We start from the raw sequence: 20,359 nt of genomic DNA on the forward strand, positions 1-20,359 counted from the left end.
TATCCTCAGTAGTATGTGTTTTGAACATACGAGTGTATATGTCTTTCATGGTGATTTATCTAGATAGAGATTGGTGCTGTCCTAGACCAGATTTAGTAAAAAAGAAAATATCAGAAATGGGAGGTCCTTAAAAGTAAAACGCACAATTAGGGGACTAGCCTGATATATACAGATATATTCCATTAATTCAAATTGAATGGTATTGGAGTCAGACTGGAAATTGTATGCAGATTCCTCAAATTATGCTATATCACCTAGCATCAGTCGTTAGAACGAAAAGGATGGGCAATACCTATAGCAATAGTTTAGCAAGCCTAGAATAATAGTTCTTGTATGCAAGATATTACCTGGTTCAGACATGTACCATCTATACTTAACCCTACAGTATACACTTAATGACACCAACAACACCAGTACACATTACACTACACAGTGCACAAATAACCAGTGGCCAAACACTTTATGAAAACAGCAGCACTTGGCCATATTTGTCCATCATCCAATAACTGAAATCATGTGGAAGCAAAAGCAGTCATCCAAAATTGATCAACATGAGGATTTGCAACACCGCTAAAAACCTTAACAATACGTTGCTTTGATTAGGTTAATCCCATTTTCCATTCCTTTTGTTTTCAAATATGTGGCTAAAATTGTTTTGTTTCAAAAACAAAATAATGCATTTAATTTACATTGTTCAATGTAGGTTGAAAGCTGTTTTGAGGTATTTTTTAATCCTTTTAAACCCTATGTGAAAATGTCTTTGATAACCCATGAGTTTTCAAGATGTTTGTAATCTTATTTTCCAAATAAATGTAGATGAAAGTAAATATATCAAATGCAAATTAGTATGACTGCCAGCCCGAAGGTAGTAAAGTGAATCTGTAAAGATGGCTAAAGGTCAAATAAATGAAAAAGGGTGAAAGATAGACGGCAGATAGACAAAGGATGTGTTGTATTACAAGGCATCAGTTCACTACTCACAAGGCAAAGATGATAATCTATCCCCTGATTTTCAACTGCACCCCAATATACTTGCAAGGAAAGAAAGGAAATGCGCATTTATTTAATCCAAATCCTGTTTAACCCTAGTTCTGATATATTGCCAGACTCAGTTCAATCAAATACAATGGTAGACCATTATCCTAAAGCGAATAACCACATGATCTAATTTTACAGCTTATAACATATTTCTAATGTCACTATTGTGAGTCAACAATAAAATATAACATTGGACACATCAAAAACGTTATTTATTAGACAGCACTGATTGCCGTACAAGCAATGCTCAGTTTGGGAGATCTGAATGACATTATATATCGGTGGTTCAGACTGTACATGGTGTTTAATCATGTACTTGATGACCCCTGAGCTGCACTGTAACACTAAATCTGGTCACAGACATCGTGTCAATGTCCTGGGGTTTCCTGGTCACTCGGGGGATTTCTTCAATCATGATTAATTTATAGAGTTTCCAACACTTCTTAATTTGTTTCTAAACGTTCAGAGAAGGACATTTTTGGTTAATTCTCATAGCTGTACTAACATGACCAATAGTTTAGTGAAGAGGCTGTTTATCTCAGAACAAGTAAACAAAATCCAATCTCAAAAGCGTCCTAATATGACCCTAATAGCTGTCATGATGTTATTAAGCCACAAAAAAATAAGCACGATATTAGTCTTGATGGAGTAAAATGGTGCAATTAAGGAATTTATTGGACTTTAAATGTTACAGTTAGAGAATATAAAGTTCCCTTAATTAAACAGACAATATGCTTTCACTTGATAATAGGAATATTTGCATCTGATATGGCTTCAATGACAAGCCTATCACTGACATTAACAGATTCATATCAATTTTAGCAAAATTCCACTCTGAAAATATCTTGTTAGGTTATCATTACAGAATCTTTGTTGGCAATAGTGAGGAGGAGGGATTCAAAGATTTATATTTCGGACCGTACCCCTGTATTACCTATTAAGCCAGATCCCAGGTACATTTATACTGATGGGGATTACCTGTCATCTTTTTCAATTTTCTAATGCTCAGCCATGAAATGATAGGAGGGCATTACAATGTCACCGGTGTCCATCCTGTCATGAAGGCGAGGATATTTATATTTTACATAAATTTTTTGCATTTTGTATCAACATACATGAGGTGTGCTTCGGTTAGGGGGCATAACATTCCTTATAGGATGAGCACTAAACCCAAGGCTTAACGTGAGGTGGTGTCAAGGGAAAGAATAAGAAAGTCAGCCAGGAAGAAGAGAAACGAAAAGATCCCAAATCAAGTCGCCTTTTCAAGCAGCCTCAAATTCTTCCTTATAAAGGCCCACTATCTTTCCGAAACAGCTTTAAATTTTTTAAAATTGGAATGGAAGACTAGATTAATAATTTTGTAGAGTTGCATACACACTGCCACCCTAACTAGAAATGTTTAGTGAAATAGTGAGCCCTACAGACCATTAAAGGATATGACGTGATAGGATCAAGTAGGTCTTGGTTACTCTAAATCAAAGAGTAAATTAAAGGATATGACAAACTGTTACGTGATAGGATCAAGTAGGCCTTGGTTACTCTAAAACAAAGAGTAAATTAAAGGATATGACAAACTGTTACGTGATAGGATCAAGTAGGTCTTGGTTACTCTAAAACAAAGAGTAAAATTAAAGGATATGACATACTGTTACGTGATAGGATCAAGTAGGTCTTGGTTACTCTAAAACAAAAGAGTAAATTAAAGGATATGACAAACTGTTACGTGATAGGATCAAGTAGGCCTTGGTTACTCTAAAACAAAGAGTAAATTAAAGGATATGACAAACTGTTACGTGATAGGATCAAGTAGGCCTTGGTTACTCTAAAACAAAGAGTAAATTAAAGGATATGACAAACTGTTACGTGATAGGATCAAGTAGGCTTGGTTACTCTAAAACAAAGAGTAAATTAAAGGATATGACAAACTGTTACGTGATAGGATCAAGTAGGCTTGGTTACTCTAAAACAAAGAGTAAATTAAAGGATATGACAAACTGTTACGTGATAGGATCAAGTAGGCCTTGGTTACTCTAAAACAAAGAGTAAATTAAAGGATATGACAAACTGTTACGTGATAGGATCAAGTAGGTCTTGGTTACTCTAAAACAAAGAGTAAATTAAAGGATATGACAAACTGTTACGTGATAGGATCAAGTAGGCCTTGGTTACTCTAAAACAAAGAGTAAATTAAAGGATATGACAAACTGTTACGTGATAGGATCAAGTAGGTCTTGGTTACTCTAAAACAAAGAGTAAATTAAAGGATATGACAAACTGTTACGTGATAGGATCAAGTAGGTCTTGGTTACTCTAAAACAAAGAGTAAAATTAAAGGATATGACAAACTGTTACGTGATAGGATCAAGTAGGTCTTGGTTACTCTAAAACAAAGAGTAAATTAAAGGATATGACAAACTGTTACGTGATAGGATCAAGTAGGCCTTGGTTACTCTAAAACAAAGAGTAAAATTAAAGGATATGACAAACTGTTACGTGATAGGATCAAGTAGGCCTTGGTTACTCTAAAACAAAGAGTAAATTAAAGGATATGACAAACTGTTACGTGATAGGATCAAGTAGGCCTTGGTTACTCTAAAACAAAGAGCAAATTAAAGGATATGACAAACTGTTACGTGATAGGATCAAGTAGGTCTTGGTTACTCTAAAACAAAGAGTAAATTAAAGGATATGACAAACTGTTACGTGATAGGATCAAGTAGGCCTTGGTTACTCTAAAACAAAGAGTAAATTAAAGGATATGACAAACTGTTACGTGATAGGATCAAGTAGGCCTTGGTTACTCTAAAACAAAGAGTAAATTAAAGGATATGACAAACTGTTACGTGATAGGATCAAGTAGGCCTTGGTTACTCTAAAACAAAGAGTAAATTAAAGGATATGACAAACTGTTACGTGATAGGATCAAGTAGGTCTTGGTTACTCTAAAACAAAGAGTAAATTAAAGGATATGACAAACTGTTACGTGATAGGATCAAGTAGCTTGGTTACTCTAAAACAAAGAGTAAATTAAAGGATATGACAAACTGTTACGTGATAGGATCAAGTGGCTTGGTTACTCTAAAACAAAGAGTAAATTAAAGGATATGACAAACTGTTACGTGATAGGATCAAGTAGGCTTGGTTACTCTAAAACAAAGAGTAAATTAAAGGATATGACAAACTGTTACGTGATAGGATCAAGTAGGTCTTGGTTACTCTAAAACAAAGAGTAAATTAAAGGATATGACAAACTGTTACGTGATAGGATCAAGTAGGCCTTGGTTACTCTAAAACAAAGAGTAAATTAAAGGATATGACAAACTGTTACGTGATAGGATCAAGTAGGCTTTGGTTACTCTAAAACAAAGAGCAAATTAAAGGATATGACATACTGTTACGTGATAGGATCAAGTAGGTCTTGGTTACTCTAAAACAAAGAGTAAATTAAAGGATATGACAAACTGTTACGTGATAGGATCAAGTAGGCTTTGGTTACTCTAAAACAAAGAGTAAATTAAAGGATATGACAAACTGTTACGTGATAGGATCAAGTAGGCCTTGGTTACTCTAAAACAAAGAGTAAATTAAAGGATATGACAAACTGTTACGTGATAGGATCAAGTAGGTCTTGGTTACTCTAAAACAAAGAGTAAAATTAAAGGATATGACATACTGTTACGTGATAGGATCAAGTAGGCCTTGGTTACTCTAAAACAAAGAGTAAATTAAAGGATATGACAAACTGTTACGTGATAGGATCAAGTAGGCCTTGGTTACTCTAAAACAAAGAGTAAATTAAAGGATATGACAAACTGTTACGTGATAGGATCAAGTAGGCCTTGGTTACTCTAAAACAAAGAGTAAATTAAAGGATATGACAAACTGTTACGTGATAGGATCAAGTAGGCCTTGGTTACTCTAAAACAAAGAGTAAATTAAAGGATATGACAAACTGTTACGTGATAGGATCAAGTAGGCCTTGGTTACTCTAAAACAAAGAGTAAATTAAAGGATATGACAAACTGTTACGTGATAGGATCAAGTAGGTCTTGGTTACTCTAAAACAAAGAGTAAAATTAAAGGATATGACAAACTGTTACGTGATAGGATCAAGTAGGCTTTGGTTACTCTAAATCAAAGAGTAAATTAAAGGATATGACAAACTGTTACGTGATAGGATCAAGTAGGCTTTGGTTACTCTAAAACAAAGAGTAAATTAAAGGATATGACAAACTGTTACGTGATAGGATCAAGTAGGCCTTGGTTACTCTAAAACAAAGAGTAAATTAAAGGATATGACAAACTGTTACGTGATAGGATCAAGTAGGCCTTGGTTACTCTAAAACAAAGAGTAAATTAAAGGATATGACAAACTGTTACGTGATAGGATCAAGTAGGTCTTGGTTACTCTAAAACAAAGAGTAAAATTAAAGGATATGACAAACTGTTACGTGATAGGATCAAGTAGGCTTTGGTTACTCTAAATCAAAGAGTAAATTAAAGGATATGACAAACTGTTACGTGATAGGATCAAGTAGGTCTTGGTTACTCTAAAACAAAGAGTAAAATTAAAGGATATGACAAACTGTTACGTGATAGGATCAAGTAGGCTTTGGTTACTCTAAAACAAAGAGTAAAATTAAAGGATATGACAAACTGTTACGTGATAGGATCAAGTAGGTCTTGGTTACTCTAAAACAAAGAGTAAAATTAAAGGATATGACAAACTGTTACGTGATAGGATCAAGTAGGCCTTGGTTACTCTAAAACAAAGAGTAAATTAAAGGATATGACAAACTGTTACGTGATAGGATCAAGTAGGCCTTGGTTACTCTAAAACAAAGAGTAAATTAAAGGATATGACAAACTGTTACGTGATAGGATCAAGTAGGCCTTGGTTACTCTAAAACAAAGAGTAAATTAAAGGATATGACAAACTGTTACGTGATAGGATCAAGTAGGTCTTGGTTACTCTAAAACAAAGAGTAAAATTAAAGGATATGACAAACTGTTACGTGATAGGATCAAGTAGGCCTTGGTTACTCTAAAACAAAGAGTAAATTAAAGGATATGACAAACTGTTACGTGATAGGATCAAGTAGGCCTTGGTTACTCTAAAACAAAGAGTAAATTAAAGGATATGACAAACTGTTACGTGATAGGATCAAGTAGGTCTTGGTTACTCTAAAACAAAGAGTAAATTAAAGGATATGACAAACTGTTACGTGATAGGATCAAGTAGGCCTTGGTACGTGATAGGATCAAGTAGGCTTTGGTTACTCTAAAACAAAGAGTAAAATTAAAGGATATGACAAACTGTTACGTGATAGGATCAAGTAGGTCTTGGTTACTCTAAATCAAAGAGTAAATTAAAGGATATGACAAACTGTTACGTGATAGGATCAAGTAGGCCTTGGTTACTCTAAAACAAAGAGTAAATTAAAGGATATGACAAACTGTTACGTGATAGGATCAAGTAGGCCTTGGTTACTCTAAAACAAAGAGTAAATTAAAGGATATGACAAACTGTTACGTGATAGGATCAAGTAGGCCTTGGTTACTCTAAAACAAAGAGTAAATTAAAGGATATGACAAACTGTTACGTGATAGGATCAAGTAGGTCTTGGTTACTCTAAAACAAAGAGTAAATTAAAGGATATGACAAACTGTTACGTGATAGGATCAAGTAGGCCTTGGTTACTCTAAAACAAAGAGTAAATTAAAGGATATGACAAACTGTTACGTGATAGGATCAAGTAGGTCTTGGTTACTCTAAAACAAAGAGTAAATTAAAGGATATGACAAACTGTTACGTGATAGGATCAAGTAGGTCTTGGTTACTCTAAAACAAAGAGTAAATTAAAGGATATGACAAACTGTTACGTGATAGGATCAAGTAGGCCTTGGTTACTCTAAAACAAAGAGTAAATTAAAGGATATGACAAACTGTTACGTGATAGGATCAAGTAGGCCTTGGTTACTCTAAAACAAAGAGTAAATTAAAGGATATGACAAACTGTTACGTGATAGGATCAAGTAGGCCTTGGTTACTCTAAAACAAAGAGTAAATTAAAGGATATGACAAACTGTTACGTGATAGGATCAAGTAGGTCTTGGTTACTCTAAAACAAAGAGTAAATTAAAGGATATGACAAACTGTTACGTGATAGGATCAAGTAGGCCTTGGTTACTCTAAAACAAAGAGTAAATTAAAGGATATGACAAACTGTTACTGATAGGATCAGTAGCTTGGTTACTCTAAAACAAAGAGTAAATTAAAGGATATGACAAACTGTTACGTGATAGGATCAAGTAGGTCTTGGTTACTCTAAAACAAAGAGTAAATTAAAGGATATGACAAACTGTTACTTGATAGGATCAATCAGGCTTGGTTACTCTAAAACAAAGAGTAAATTAAAGGATATGACAAACTGTTACGTGATAGGATCAAGTAGGTCTTGGTTACTCTAAAACAAAGAGTAAATTAAAGGATATGACAAACTGTTACGTGATAGGATCAAGTAGGTCTTGGTTACTCTAAAACAAAGAGTAAATTAAAGGATATGACAAACTGTTACGTGATAGGATCAAGTAGGTCTTGGTTACTCTAAAACAAAGAGTAAATTAAAGGATATGACAAACTGTTACGTGATAGGATCAAGTAGGTCTTGGTTACTCTAAAACAAAGAGATAATAAGAAAAGACTATAATCTGTTACGTGATAAGATCAAGCAGGCCTTCGTTACTATAACACACTAGATGCTCTTCCGCCTCATTCATGTAAGGAACATACATAAATATAAGAATTATTGTGTGAGGTCTTTCATTGACAGTTTAATAAATGACTTCAGGACATTAACAGATTATCCCTTTGTCTTTAAGACAATTCTACAAGATACATACTTAATATCATTTTGTTTTATAGTTCAAATGTTTTTGATCTCATCACTTTTGGGCAATTTATATGCAGTAGAAATCTTGTGTGTTCTGTCATAAATTTAACAAGTTTTTCTCGTTAATATCAAATTTCCTGTTACCACTAATCATAAATGAGTTGTGTGTTAAGTATCCTCTACTAATTGGGCTTATTTAATGATCCCCTAACTCAGGCATAAATAAACAAAAAGATAGAATTATACATAACAAGTAGATACATCCCAAGGTTATCCAGACATATTAATAAGGATGTAACTACGAAATCACAATTTTAACCTGATTTACAGAGAAAAAACCATTTCGCTTTAGAAGTGTCAGCTCTCCAAATATATACCTGAATCAAAGACCACCAAAGTAGTATTGTTTGGTTCCAATACTTTTAAAACATCTCTCATTTCTTAAATAAATCAAACATTATATGAACTATGAATTATTCTTGTCTTGTATAAATATTCTATTGATAAATTGATGTCTTTTTCATCGATATAAAACACCTCATACAGAGCATATCTTTCATTAGTACATCACGTGACATAATACTGGCTACTGATTGGCTACACACATAGGTACTATTTGCAATACGCCGATTCCGGAATACAAGGAACTCTTCTGGGTAGGAGGTAGAAAACGTTGATTTGGTCATGTGACCGCGAAAAATTTAGGGCACATTTTTCCGTCATGGCGGTGACACTTATAGGCAGAGAATATCAATGTCCGGGTAAAGGTCAAAGTCGGTGATACTTGCTCGATAACGGAACTAAGATAAACTGTTATGTTTTGTGTTTCTTATTTGTTATTGAGTTATGGAAAAATGCACCCAGGTAAGTTATACAATAAGTGTGAGTGAGACGTCAGCAACCGTTGATTTTCAACTGCTTGGCGACAGCTCCATTTGATGCGGTAATTTACATGTCATTTCCTTATTAAGTGTCCAAATTTAATTTTCGTGCATATTTGGATTAAATTTAATACAATTTGTTCTGATAATTAATATTAAATGTTCCGTCATGATATGTAATTTTCCACCCGTGTACAATCATTACATATGCTGCCATTTTGTTTCAAATGTGCCCTAAATTAAGTCACGTGGTGATGAAAGTCACATGACTAAACTGACTGAATGTTGTATCCCGGAATCGGCATATTGTGCCCGGGGAGTGGCGTAAAATTGAACGTGAATGTATTGTGACGTCACCATTACATGACCTCATTATAACGTTGCGCTTCGACCATGACTTCAAGATGGCCGACAGGTTGTTGTGTGCGGGGGTGGAAGCAAATGTTGCTTTTCTACAGAGGACAATTTACTCATGTTCTATATTGATCTATTGATCTGTGAATGAATACAGAAGGCATAATAAGCTGGGGAAACTTAACAATATACAATTACATTAATTTTCCCCCCAATTGAATTACCAACATCAACATCGTTAAATTCCACACCAATATTACTGCATCAAATAGGAAATTCATGAAACCTAACAAGTTAATCATCACATTTTATAAATATCTTGATAAATCAAGCTCTGACAATTTTATCTGGTGTTAATTAATAGCACACAATTAGATAAAACAGTTAGGTCTAATAAATTAAGTACTTTATGAGCCTCTAACAAGCATGATATAATAGGAAATTACAACATTAATGGGAACTCATTTTTCACGATTAGTTTTCTCTTTATTGGATTAAGGTAGATGCTATGAAACCTCGCCCACAACTGCCAATCATATCTCAATTAAAGAAGATTAGTTATTTTCCCATAACCTAGGGGAACAATAAACAAAATTTAACAACTAAACAATTTATAAAATCTAGTTCCAGGACAAAGATGAAATAAGAGTCAGATAAGCCTTTCCTTATGTCTGACAGAATTTTAAAAATAAATCATCATAACCCTCTTTTGATAATGATCGTAGTGCAGAAAAAGTCTTATTTGTGGGGAAATACGGTACTGTTAGCTCCTTATTCAACAGAATTTTTATTTTGAATATATCAATGTGAATGTTCCTATCTCTTTGGACTATTCATATCCCAATTTAATTGATATTACTTATAAAGACTAATACTTCCTATTCTCCCACATTGTTTGCATTTAAAGAATGTACCAACAATTTTGTTTTCTTCCCTTCATCTCTTCATGAATATTTAATATCCAATAGCTATCCCAGATAATGAACCTTGCAGTTCCACAATACCATTCAGTGTCATCATCAGCTGATCAGACTTTGATCTACACAATGACCTGATTCAGGTTATGTTTATCATCCTCTGTACCCTTTAATAGTTTGTTAGGACAGATCAACATTATTGAACTTATTAGAGTACACACAGCAATAAAATCTCAGTGCAGAATTGTTAAAGATATGTTTATCATTTACGACATTCAAACTGCAGATTTCTATAATTTCATTTTTTTGGGGGAGCATGTACTATACTGTCAAATGTTTTTGTCTTATTGTCATATTTTTCCTAGTTAATTTTACTGTAATGTTTCAGTGTTGAATCTTTCACTAACAGTACAAGGAGGATCAACATTGTCCAAAAAAGGATCTCGTTATTACAACATTTCGGGGTTTTTTAAGCATAAAAAATGGACAAAGGAACATGTTGTTTTTGCCAGGTGTATGAAGTCAATGTTCAATATATGCATATCATTATAAGATAACTCTTTCAATAAACAATATTGACATCAAGCAACCTGTCTCTTTCAGTTGTTTTTATGTTTTATCTTTTTAATTCAATAAGCATTTTGAACAAATATATAATACAACGTATATTAAAATTTGAAGATAAATTCACAGTGTCCCGTAAAATATATCAGAATAACATTGATCAACACGTAGACATAACCATTAGTGCTTTTATTTTAAAATCTTCACTGTTACAAGACATTAATTTATGACGTCATAACAAGGCGGCTATGTGACGTCATAATTGAAAGGGAGATAATTATTCGTATTATATCAAACAATACTGTTCGGTTTATGTTTGAACAGTTTTATGAAATCATATATATATATATGTAACTTCTAATTCTGTGACCAGTTGCATAGTACTTTTGTATCAATGTAAAGCTATATGACTGACAAGAGGCCCAGAGGGATTGTATCGCTCACCTGATTTGTTATGCCAAGTATTGTTCTGAATACAGGTTCATTGTTTCTTTTCTGAAGGAATTCGAATATTTACCCCTATTTCCCCTCTTTGGCCCCACCCCTCCTGCCCCCAGGGTGTCAGAGCCAAAATTTATACAAACTCTGTTCCTCTTCCCGAGAGGATGTTTCTGGCTAAATTTGGTTACAATCCATGCAGAACTCTATGACATGTAGCGAATTAAAGAATTTACCCCCTATTTCCCCTATTGGGCCCAAACCCTCCTTCCCCCTGTGGGGTCAGAGCCAAAATTTATACAAACTCTGTTCCCCTTCCCCCAAGGATGTTTCTGGCCAAATTTGGTTACAATCCATGTAAAACTCTATGACTTGTTGCGATTTAAAGGAAATTGACGAACGGACGGACGAATGGAAGGACGATCCACCATGACATAAGCTCACTGACCCTTCGGACCAGGTGAGCTAATAAAGTGAACGATTGTCATGTCATATTATCCTATGTCTGGCCTAAATGTTACGAATGGTCACGTTTGAATTGCCTTTCTTTTATATTAACTTACTCTATTGGTTCCTGTTTACTGACAGAAAATCTAGACCAGCATCAAGCAGACACATGCTGGCATAATGAAAGCAATGAAACAATAGAACACTACTAAACAGATAATTAACATAATCATATAAACATTCCGACTTGACATGCAACAAGACTTCAATTATACATGCATGAGGTTCAGGGGATGTAAACTAATATCAGGGGCAGTAACTCCTATAAGAAATGTTCAGAACAAAAATTTAAAAACAGATAAACCTTAATTTCCCTACCTTGACTGCTAGTTGTACAGCGGTGTAGTTGTCCTTGTTGACCAGTGTCACCTTGGCATCCAGGTTTATCAGACGCTTAACCACATCTAATTTCTCCTGAGATGCAGCGATGTGGAGTGGCGTGTTCCCACACAAATTTTGTAGATTTATATCAGCAGAATTCTGAAATTTGAAAAATGATCTATCTGATCGCATAGAAGAAACAAAATATAAGTAAATCTTTTCATTCAGGTCCTAAACGTCTATTCTGAAATACTACAGCCTATTTTTTCACTGGGTTGGTTCCCATTCTACCATTAATCATTCTAATACACACATAGCTTGTATACATGTAGCAATTCACTGAATCAAGCATTGGAGAAAATACAGGTTGAGAACCAGACTGGAAAGTTGAGATATCCTCAGAAAATCACAGAAATTTGTAGGCAAAATATTTTGTCTATTTGATCAATAACATTTTCATTTTTTTCCCTTAAGTAATAAAAATGATTTTCAAGTCTCAAGAATTACAAATGATTACTTTTAGAATAAAGATAAGAAAAAGTAATACATGAACTGACTAATCAATAAGATTGTTTCAACTGGAGACTTCATCTGCTAAATCTAAATTTCACAATTAGTCTGTTGTTTATATTGTTTGTGCCCTACCTCAAACCGTATTCATTCAAACAAATGTTATTATCTCTTTCCTGACAATGGAACCACAGAAATATATGAAGATACATTTCATTTGTTCATGTGGTTTTTTACTTAAGAAATGAATTCACAGAGACTAATTGTGTTACAAAATAAAACTGTTTTATCAATGAACCAAAGACCAAATGTACTGTAAGCAGTCTCTGGGTTCAATAACCAACTATTATAAATTTTACATTTATCATGTTTTATCTTGGTTCATGACTTCATATCTTCAAATCCAATCCTGTCCAATGTTTAGACAAGTAAATTTTCCTCATATTAAAGAGTCTGCGAATCTTTACAACACAATAAAAATTATTGATAACATTTATTTTTTTTTAAATCTAATTTTATGTTACAGATGACAAGAAAAGTGCATGTCATTGTCCTATTTTATTGACAATAAACTCAATCAATAAGAAATAACTAATGCCAATAGGAAAGAGCTGGTTTATGACAGTCTGGATCAATAAAGATGGAGAAAGAATACAGCAAACTAGACACCAAAGTTCACTCTGACACAACGAACTTTGTCACACTTTAAATCTTATCTGTGTTCCGGACAGCTCTACAGATATTTTTATTGGAATAATACATTTTATAAAGGCTGTTATTTAAATTTTTAAATAGATTTATGACAATAAATCACAATGAAAATTTTGTTAAATTTGAACATCACTAAAACTGATCATAAATGAAGATATCTTATGTACTTTTTTGTGAATCATTATAATGATTATTGACTTGCATCAAGAGTGAAATTTGTTGTCAGCAGGTTAGTGTAAAAAAACAAGTCATAATGAGTGTTTGATGAACAAAATTGGCCAAGTATTGATCAAAATATGGCCTGATGAACAGAGAAATATATCTAAACTAGGCTAGGTAGACTTTTCTCTGTCCGCTCTAAATGTCTTCTCTCCTCCAATTTAAAATCACAAATTTTGCGCTTGTGGTGGTACAGTGCCCATACTGTATTCATCCACAATCTCCTTAGGAGGTGTTACATCCCGAATTTTGTAGAAACCTTATTTAAACATGTAGCTCACTTACTTTAACCACCACCGTCATAAATTTTTTAATGGAATCCTTCTTGATTTTACCTAAAAGCGCAACACTACATAGTTTGCATAATGAATTCATGATGTGTAAAATCGAAAAGCGTTCCAAGGAAAGAATGAACACAACGGTTCCGGTTAAAATTTGAATTAAAACAACAGGTCGGTTTTTCTCTACCAAAGACTTCATACCCCTAATACTAATATATATATAACTACTATTGATTAGAAGTTCGAGCCAGGTCCCTGTGTTCTCTACACACACATGGCCTATTGCTGAGGTTATTAATTTAAACAAAGTTCATGCCAACTTGCTTAGCTTAGGTTTCCTGATCTTGACCTCCTACTTAATGAGAAGAAGTTGTTTAAAGATGAAGGTCAAGATCACATTTGAAGAAATTTAAAGTCTTACATCAACTCAGCAATTGATAGGCCCATTAATATATTTTCTAGCAAGTAAGTTAAAAAAAATTATGACGGACAACACACAATGGATATCAGACACAAGGCAATCTGAATAGGATTCCTATAAAAGTTTGTGTTAGTTGACTGAACCGTTGACTTCAGACTTTGTATTAGTTGACTAAACAGTTGACTTAAGACTTTGTATTAGTTGACTGAACCGTTGACTTAAGACTTTGTATTAGTTGACTGAACCGTTGACTTAAGACTTTGTATTAGTTGACTGAACAGTTGACTTAAGACTTTGTATTAGTTGACTGAACAGTTGACTTAAGACTTTGTATTAGTTGACTAAACAGTTGACTTAAGACTTTGTATTAGTTGACTGAACCGTTGACTTCAGACTTTGTATTATTTGACTGAACAGTTGATTTAAGACTTTGTATTAGGTGACTGAACAGTTGACTTCAGACTTTGTATTAGTTGACTGAACAGTTGACTTAAGACTTTGTATTAGTTGACTGAACAGTTGACTTAAGACTTTGTATTAGTTGACTGAACCGTTGACTTCAGACTTTGTATTATTTGACTGAACAGTTGATTTAAGACTTTGTATTAGGTGACTGAACAGTTGACTTCAGACTTTGTATTAGTTGACTGAACAGTTGACTTAAGACTTTGTATTAGTTGACTGAACAGTTGACTTAAGACTTTGTATTAGTTGACTTAACAGTTGACTTCAGTCTTTGTATTAGTTGACTTAACAGTTGACTTCAGTCTTTGTATTAGTTGACTGAACAGTTGACTTAAGACTTTGTATTAGTTGACTGAGCAGTTGACTTCAGTCTTTGTATTAGTTGACTGAATAGTTGACTTAAGACTTTGTATTAGTTGACTGAATAGTTGACCTAAGACTTTGTATTAGTTGACTGAACAGTTGACTTAAGACTTTGTATCAGTTGACTGAACAGTTGACTTAAGACTTTGTATTAGTTGATATAAGACTTTGTATAAGTTGATCTAAGACTTTGTATCAGTGAGCCTTAAAAGTGTAAATGTAAAATTATCTCAGCAAAAACATATCTATTACATCTCTTGGTTTCTTTGAAATGATAAGTTTGACAGATATAAGGATTTTGCACCTTCCACAGTTTCCTATATTTTATTTTTAAATTATTTTCTTTTCCCCAATATCAGAGTCCAACTGCCACTTTGAAATCATGGTCATTGGTCAAGAGCAACATATTATAATAATGTCATGTACCGGGGTACTCCTACACGTGTATGAGGTCTTATTCCACCTGATTACATTGGTTGGATATGCGACCTCATATAAGATCTGTATGTCCGCCATGTTGCTGGCAGTGCCCGTTTTTTTAACGTATCTAAGGCAATCTAAACGTAAAGATATATAAACGCCGTATCACTTTAGTGCAACTGGTACGAATCCGCAAATGGAACGCAGGGTAAGATTGTAAAGTGGAATCAGAATGTGACGCTGAACACAACTTTTTTGGGACAATCATTTGGCTACTGTACTCACTCCCCTATTTGTATCATTGTCAATACACATCATTATATACCTTACTAGGAAATTGAGGATAAACATGACATAACTGTACTAGGAGATTGAGGATAAACATGACATACCTGTACCAGCAGACTGAGGATAAACATGACATACCTGTACTAGCAGATTGAGGATAAACATGACATACCTGTACTAGCAGATTGAGGATAAACATGACATACCTGTACTAGCAGATTGAGGATAAACATGACATACCTGTACTAGCAGATTGAGGATAAACATGACATACCTGTACTAGCAGATTGAGGATAAACATGACATACCTGTACTAGCAGATTGAGGATAAACATGACATACCTGTACCAGCAGATTGAGGATAAACATGACATACCTGTACTAGCAGATTGAGGATAAACATGACATACCTGTACTAGCAGATTGAGGATAAACATGACATACCTGTACTATCAGATTGAGGATAAACATGACATACCTGTACTAGCAGATTGAGGATAAACATGACATACCTGTACCAGCAGATTGAGGATAAACATGACATACCTGTACTAGCAGATTGAGGATAAACATGACATACCTGTACTAGCAGATTGAGGATAAACATGACATACCTGTACTAGCAGATTGAGGATAAACATGACATACCTGTACTAGCAGATTGAGGATAAACATGACATATCTGTACTAGCAGATTGAGAACAAACATGACATACCTGTACTAGCAGATTGAGGATAAAAAACATAGCAGATGAGGATAAACATGACATACCTGTACTAGCAGATTGAGGATAAACATGACATACCTGTACTAGCAGATTGAGGATGAACATGACATACCTGTACTAGCAGATTGAGGATAAACATGACATACCTGTACTAGCAGATTGAGGATAAACATGACATACCTGTACTAGCAGATTGAGGATAAACATGACATACCTGTACTAGCAGATTGAGGATAAACATGACATACCTGTACTAGCAGATTGAGGATAAACATGACATACCTGTACCAGCAGATTGAGGAATAAACATGACATACCTGTACCATCAGATTGAGGATAAACATGACATACCTGTACTAGTTTAACATAAGCAGATTGAGGATAAACATGACATACCTGTACTAGGAGATTGAGGATAAACATGACATACCTGTACCAGCAGATTGAGGATAAACATGACATACCTGTACTAGGAGATTGAGGATAAAACATGACATACCTGTACCAGCAGATTGAGGATAAACATGACATACCTGTACTAGCAGATTGAGGATAAACATGACATACCTGTACCAGCAGATTGAGGATAAACATGACATACCTGTACTAGGAGATTGAGGATAAACATGACATACCTGTACTAGCAGATTGAGGATAAACATGACATACCTGTACTAGCAGATTGAGGATAAACATGACATACCTGTACTATCAGATTGAGGATAAACATGACATACCTGTACTAGCAGATTGAGGAAAAACATGACATACTGTACTAGCAGATTGAGGATAAACATGACATACCTGTACTAGCAGATTGAGGATAAACATGACAAACCTGTACTAGCAGATTGAGGATAAACATGACATACCTGTACTAGCAGATTGAGGATAAACATGACATACCTGTACTAGCAGATTGAGGATAAACATGACATACCTGTACTAGCAGATTGAGGATAAACATGACATACCTGTACTATCAGATTGAGGATAAACATGACATACCTGTACTAGCAGATTGAGGATAAACATGACATACCTGTACCAGCAGATTGATGATAAACATGACATACCTGTACTAGCAGATTGAGGATAAACATGACATACCTGTACTAGCAGATTGAGATAAACATGACATACCTGTACTAGCAGATTGAGGATAAACATGACATACCTGTACTAGCAGATTGAGGATAAACATGACATACCTGTACTAGAGATTGAGGATAAACATGACATACCTGTTAGCAGATGAGGATAAACATGACATACCTGTACTAGCAGATTGAGGATAAACATGACATACCTGTACTAGCAGATTGAGGATAAACATGACATACCTGTACTAGCAGATTGAGGATAAACATGACATACCTGTACTAGCAGATTGAGGATAAACATGACATACCTGTACTAGCAGATTGAGGATAAACATGACATACCTGTACTAGGAGATTGAGGATAAACATGTCATACATGTACCAGCAGATTGAGGATAAACATGACATACCTGTACTAGGAGATTGAGGATAAACATGACATACCTGTACTAGCAGATTGAGGATAAACATGACATACCTGTACTAGCAGATTGAGGATAAACATGACATACCTGTACTAGCAGATTGAGGATAAACATGACATACCTGTACTAGCAGATTGAGGATAAACATGACATACCTGTATCAGCAGATTGAAGATAAACATTACATACCTGTACTAGGAGATTGAGGAGAATTAAATTGCCTTTAGCACAACATATATGGACAGGTGTATCGCCTGCTTGATCCCTTACATCCATCTGAGCACCATTTTGTACCAACACCTTGGCAATCTGCAATATACAAGGTTAACCAAATAAGTCATGACCAAAAGCAGGTACATTAGCATCATACCATGTTGCCAGAGACGGTCAGTAATGCATTGCATCAACGTTTCTGTGTATTGTTTAATGTTTATAAATTGAAAGTGGTTTAAAATTGCTGAGTTTGAAATTGCCTTCAATTATATCTAGGCTTTGAATGTTACAGCAGCATAATCATTCTCTATCAACTTCACAACCAAATTGTACTACTGGAGAGTTCTGACTTAAACTGAAAGTTTTGCTCTAAGTATAAACTAACGCTCCCTAATTGGCAGTCACCTTTGTACAATTTACAATACTGTTACCCGATTGGCAGTTCCCTTTGCACAGTTTACAATACTGTTACCCGATTGGCAGTCCCCTTTTGTACAGTTTACAATACTGTTACCTGATTGGCAGTCCCCTTTGTACAGTACAATATTGTTATACCCCTATGAAATAGTTCCTATATAAACTCTATTGCCAAAAATGCCTATATATGAACTGTTCCGTCGAGCGGAGTCCCAAAAAACTGTTAAAATCGACTGTTAAAATGTGCTGTTGGACCGGAGTGACGTCACACCTACAATTCGTGACGTCAATGCATTGTTTTGAGTCAAAGGGTATAACAAAACAGTTATCGAATGGGTTTTCGGGCAACAGATGATTTGTTGGACCCTCACACAAACTGTTGCCCTTGTACCAACACCTTGGCAATCTGCAATATACAAGGTTAACCAAATAAGTCATGACCCAAAAGCAGGTACATTTGCATCATACCATGTTGCCAGAGACGGTCAGTAATGCATTGCATCAACGTTTCTGTGTATTGTTTAATGTTTATAAATTGAAAGTGGTTTAAAATTGCTGAGTTTGAAATTGCCTTCAATTATATCTAGGCTTTGAATGTTACAGCAGCATAATCATTCTCTATCAACTTCACAACCAAATTGTACTACTGGAGAGTTCGGACTTAAACTGAAAGTTTTGCTCTAAGTATAAACTAACGTTCCCTAATTGGCAGTCACCTTTGTACATATTACAATACTGTTACCTGATTGGCAGTCCCCTTTGTACAATTTACAATACTGTTACCTGATTGGCAGTCCCTTTGGTACAGTACAATACTTTTACCTGATTGGCAGTCCCTTTTTGCATTTTCGCATACAACAACTTTTTCACAGCAAGTCAAGATCCTCTTTAGTTCTACTGAAGTTCTTCTATACTTGTATTTGAGACATTTTCCTGGCAATGTTTGTGATGTTTTATTGCCCACAAAACACACATTAGATAAGGATATTGGACTGACCTCATTCTGTCTAAGGAAACAGGCCAGATGAAGAGGAGTGATGTTCTTAACGGTGTGACAGTTTACATTGGCTCCCCGCCGTACGAACAGTCGGACAAACTCTAGATTCCCACACAAAACAGCACGGAGCAGCGGAGAGTATCCAGCCTTATCTTGTGTGTTGATATGGATACCATTCCGTCCAGAGCTTGACACCTGACATAAAACACAGTTGTCGATAAATCTGAGAAAACAAAATAGTTCACCAATTTTTTTTAATTTTACTGATCTTATTTAGACATACATCTCATATGATTGCTAAAGAATGATCAACTAACTGAATATTAAAATAACATTTATTACAATAAAGAATGTGTCATCATTATACATTACCTACGGGGGTATGTTAAAATTTTCCTTTCTCATTAATCTGAAGTAAATTATCCAAGATCAACTGATACATCTCTTTTTCTCACAACTACTTTTGTCATCAGCTTTTAAATGTCATTCAGTATAGCTCTATTCCCTAGGCTATTCTGTCTTTGCATATTACAAAGTTAGCTCTCTTGCGGGTAGGTTCCCATTGTGACGTCATTATTTTATAGGCGCAATTCATGTCGTTTTCTCCCAAAAGTATGATGTTACCTTGCAAACACATGACGTCACAATCAATACCTACCTGGAAGGGTAGACAACTATGTAGTATGCAAATACAAAATATTATTCTAAAGAACATTTCCTGATAAAGTTTTATACTCTAGACTATCTGAAGAAAAGATCTTAATAAATATGTTACACTATAAAGCTAACAAGTATGCCTGTAAATGGTACTACATATTCATATTAAAGAGACTTGAATTTCAACAATTTAAACATACCAATACATGCAAATACGAAATAGCGCAT

The 20,359-nt window shown here is 34.6% G+C and overlaps 1 protein-coding gene across 3 annotated transcripts in view; it reads right to left on the reverse strand.

Annotated features, from left to right (window-relative positions):
* The window catches only part of LOC138315593 (ankyrin repeat domain-containing protein 27-like), a 60,510-nt gene that overhangs the window by 19,572 nt on the left and 20,579 nt on the right, over positions 1 to 20,359 (reverse strand). For all 3 annotated transcript variants that reach the window (XM_069256731.1, XM_069256728.1, XM_069256729.1), the window contains 3 exons: positions 19,475 to 19,669; positions 18,037 to 18,156; positions 11,911 to 12,072 (listed from right to left, as the gene is read on the reverse strand). In XM_069256731.1, coding sequence (XP_069112832.1) covers positions 11,911 to 12,072; positions 18,037 to 18,156; positions 19,475 to 19,669 — 477 coding nt within the window. The remainder of the gene's footprint in view (positions 1 to 11,910; positions 12,073 to 18,036; positions 18,157 to 19,474; positions 19,670 to 20,359) is intronic.

Source organism: Argopecten irradians, chromosome 2, assembly GCF_041381155.1.
Source record: "Argopecten irradians isolate NY chromosome 2, Ai_NY, whole genome shotgun sequence".
Classification (NCBI taxonomy): domain Eukaryota; kingdom Metazoa; phylum Mollusca; class Bivalvia; order Pectinida; family Pectinidae; genus Argopecten; species Argopecten irradians.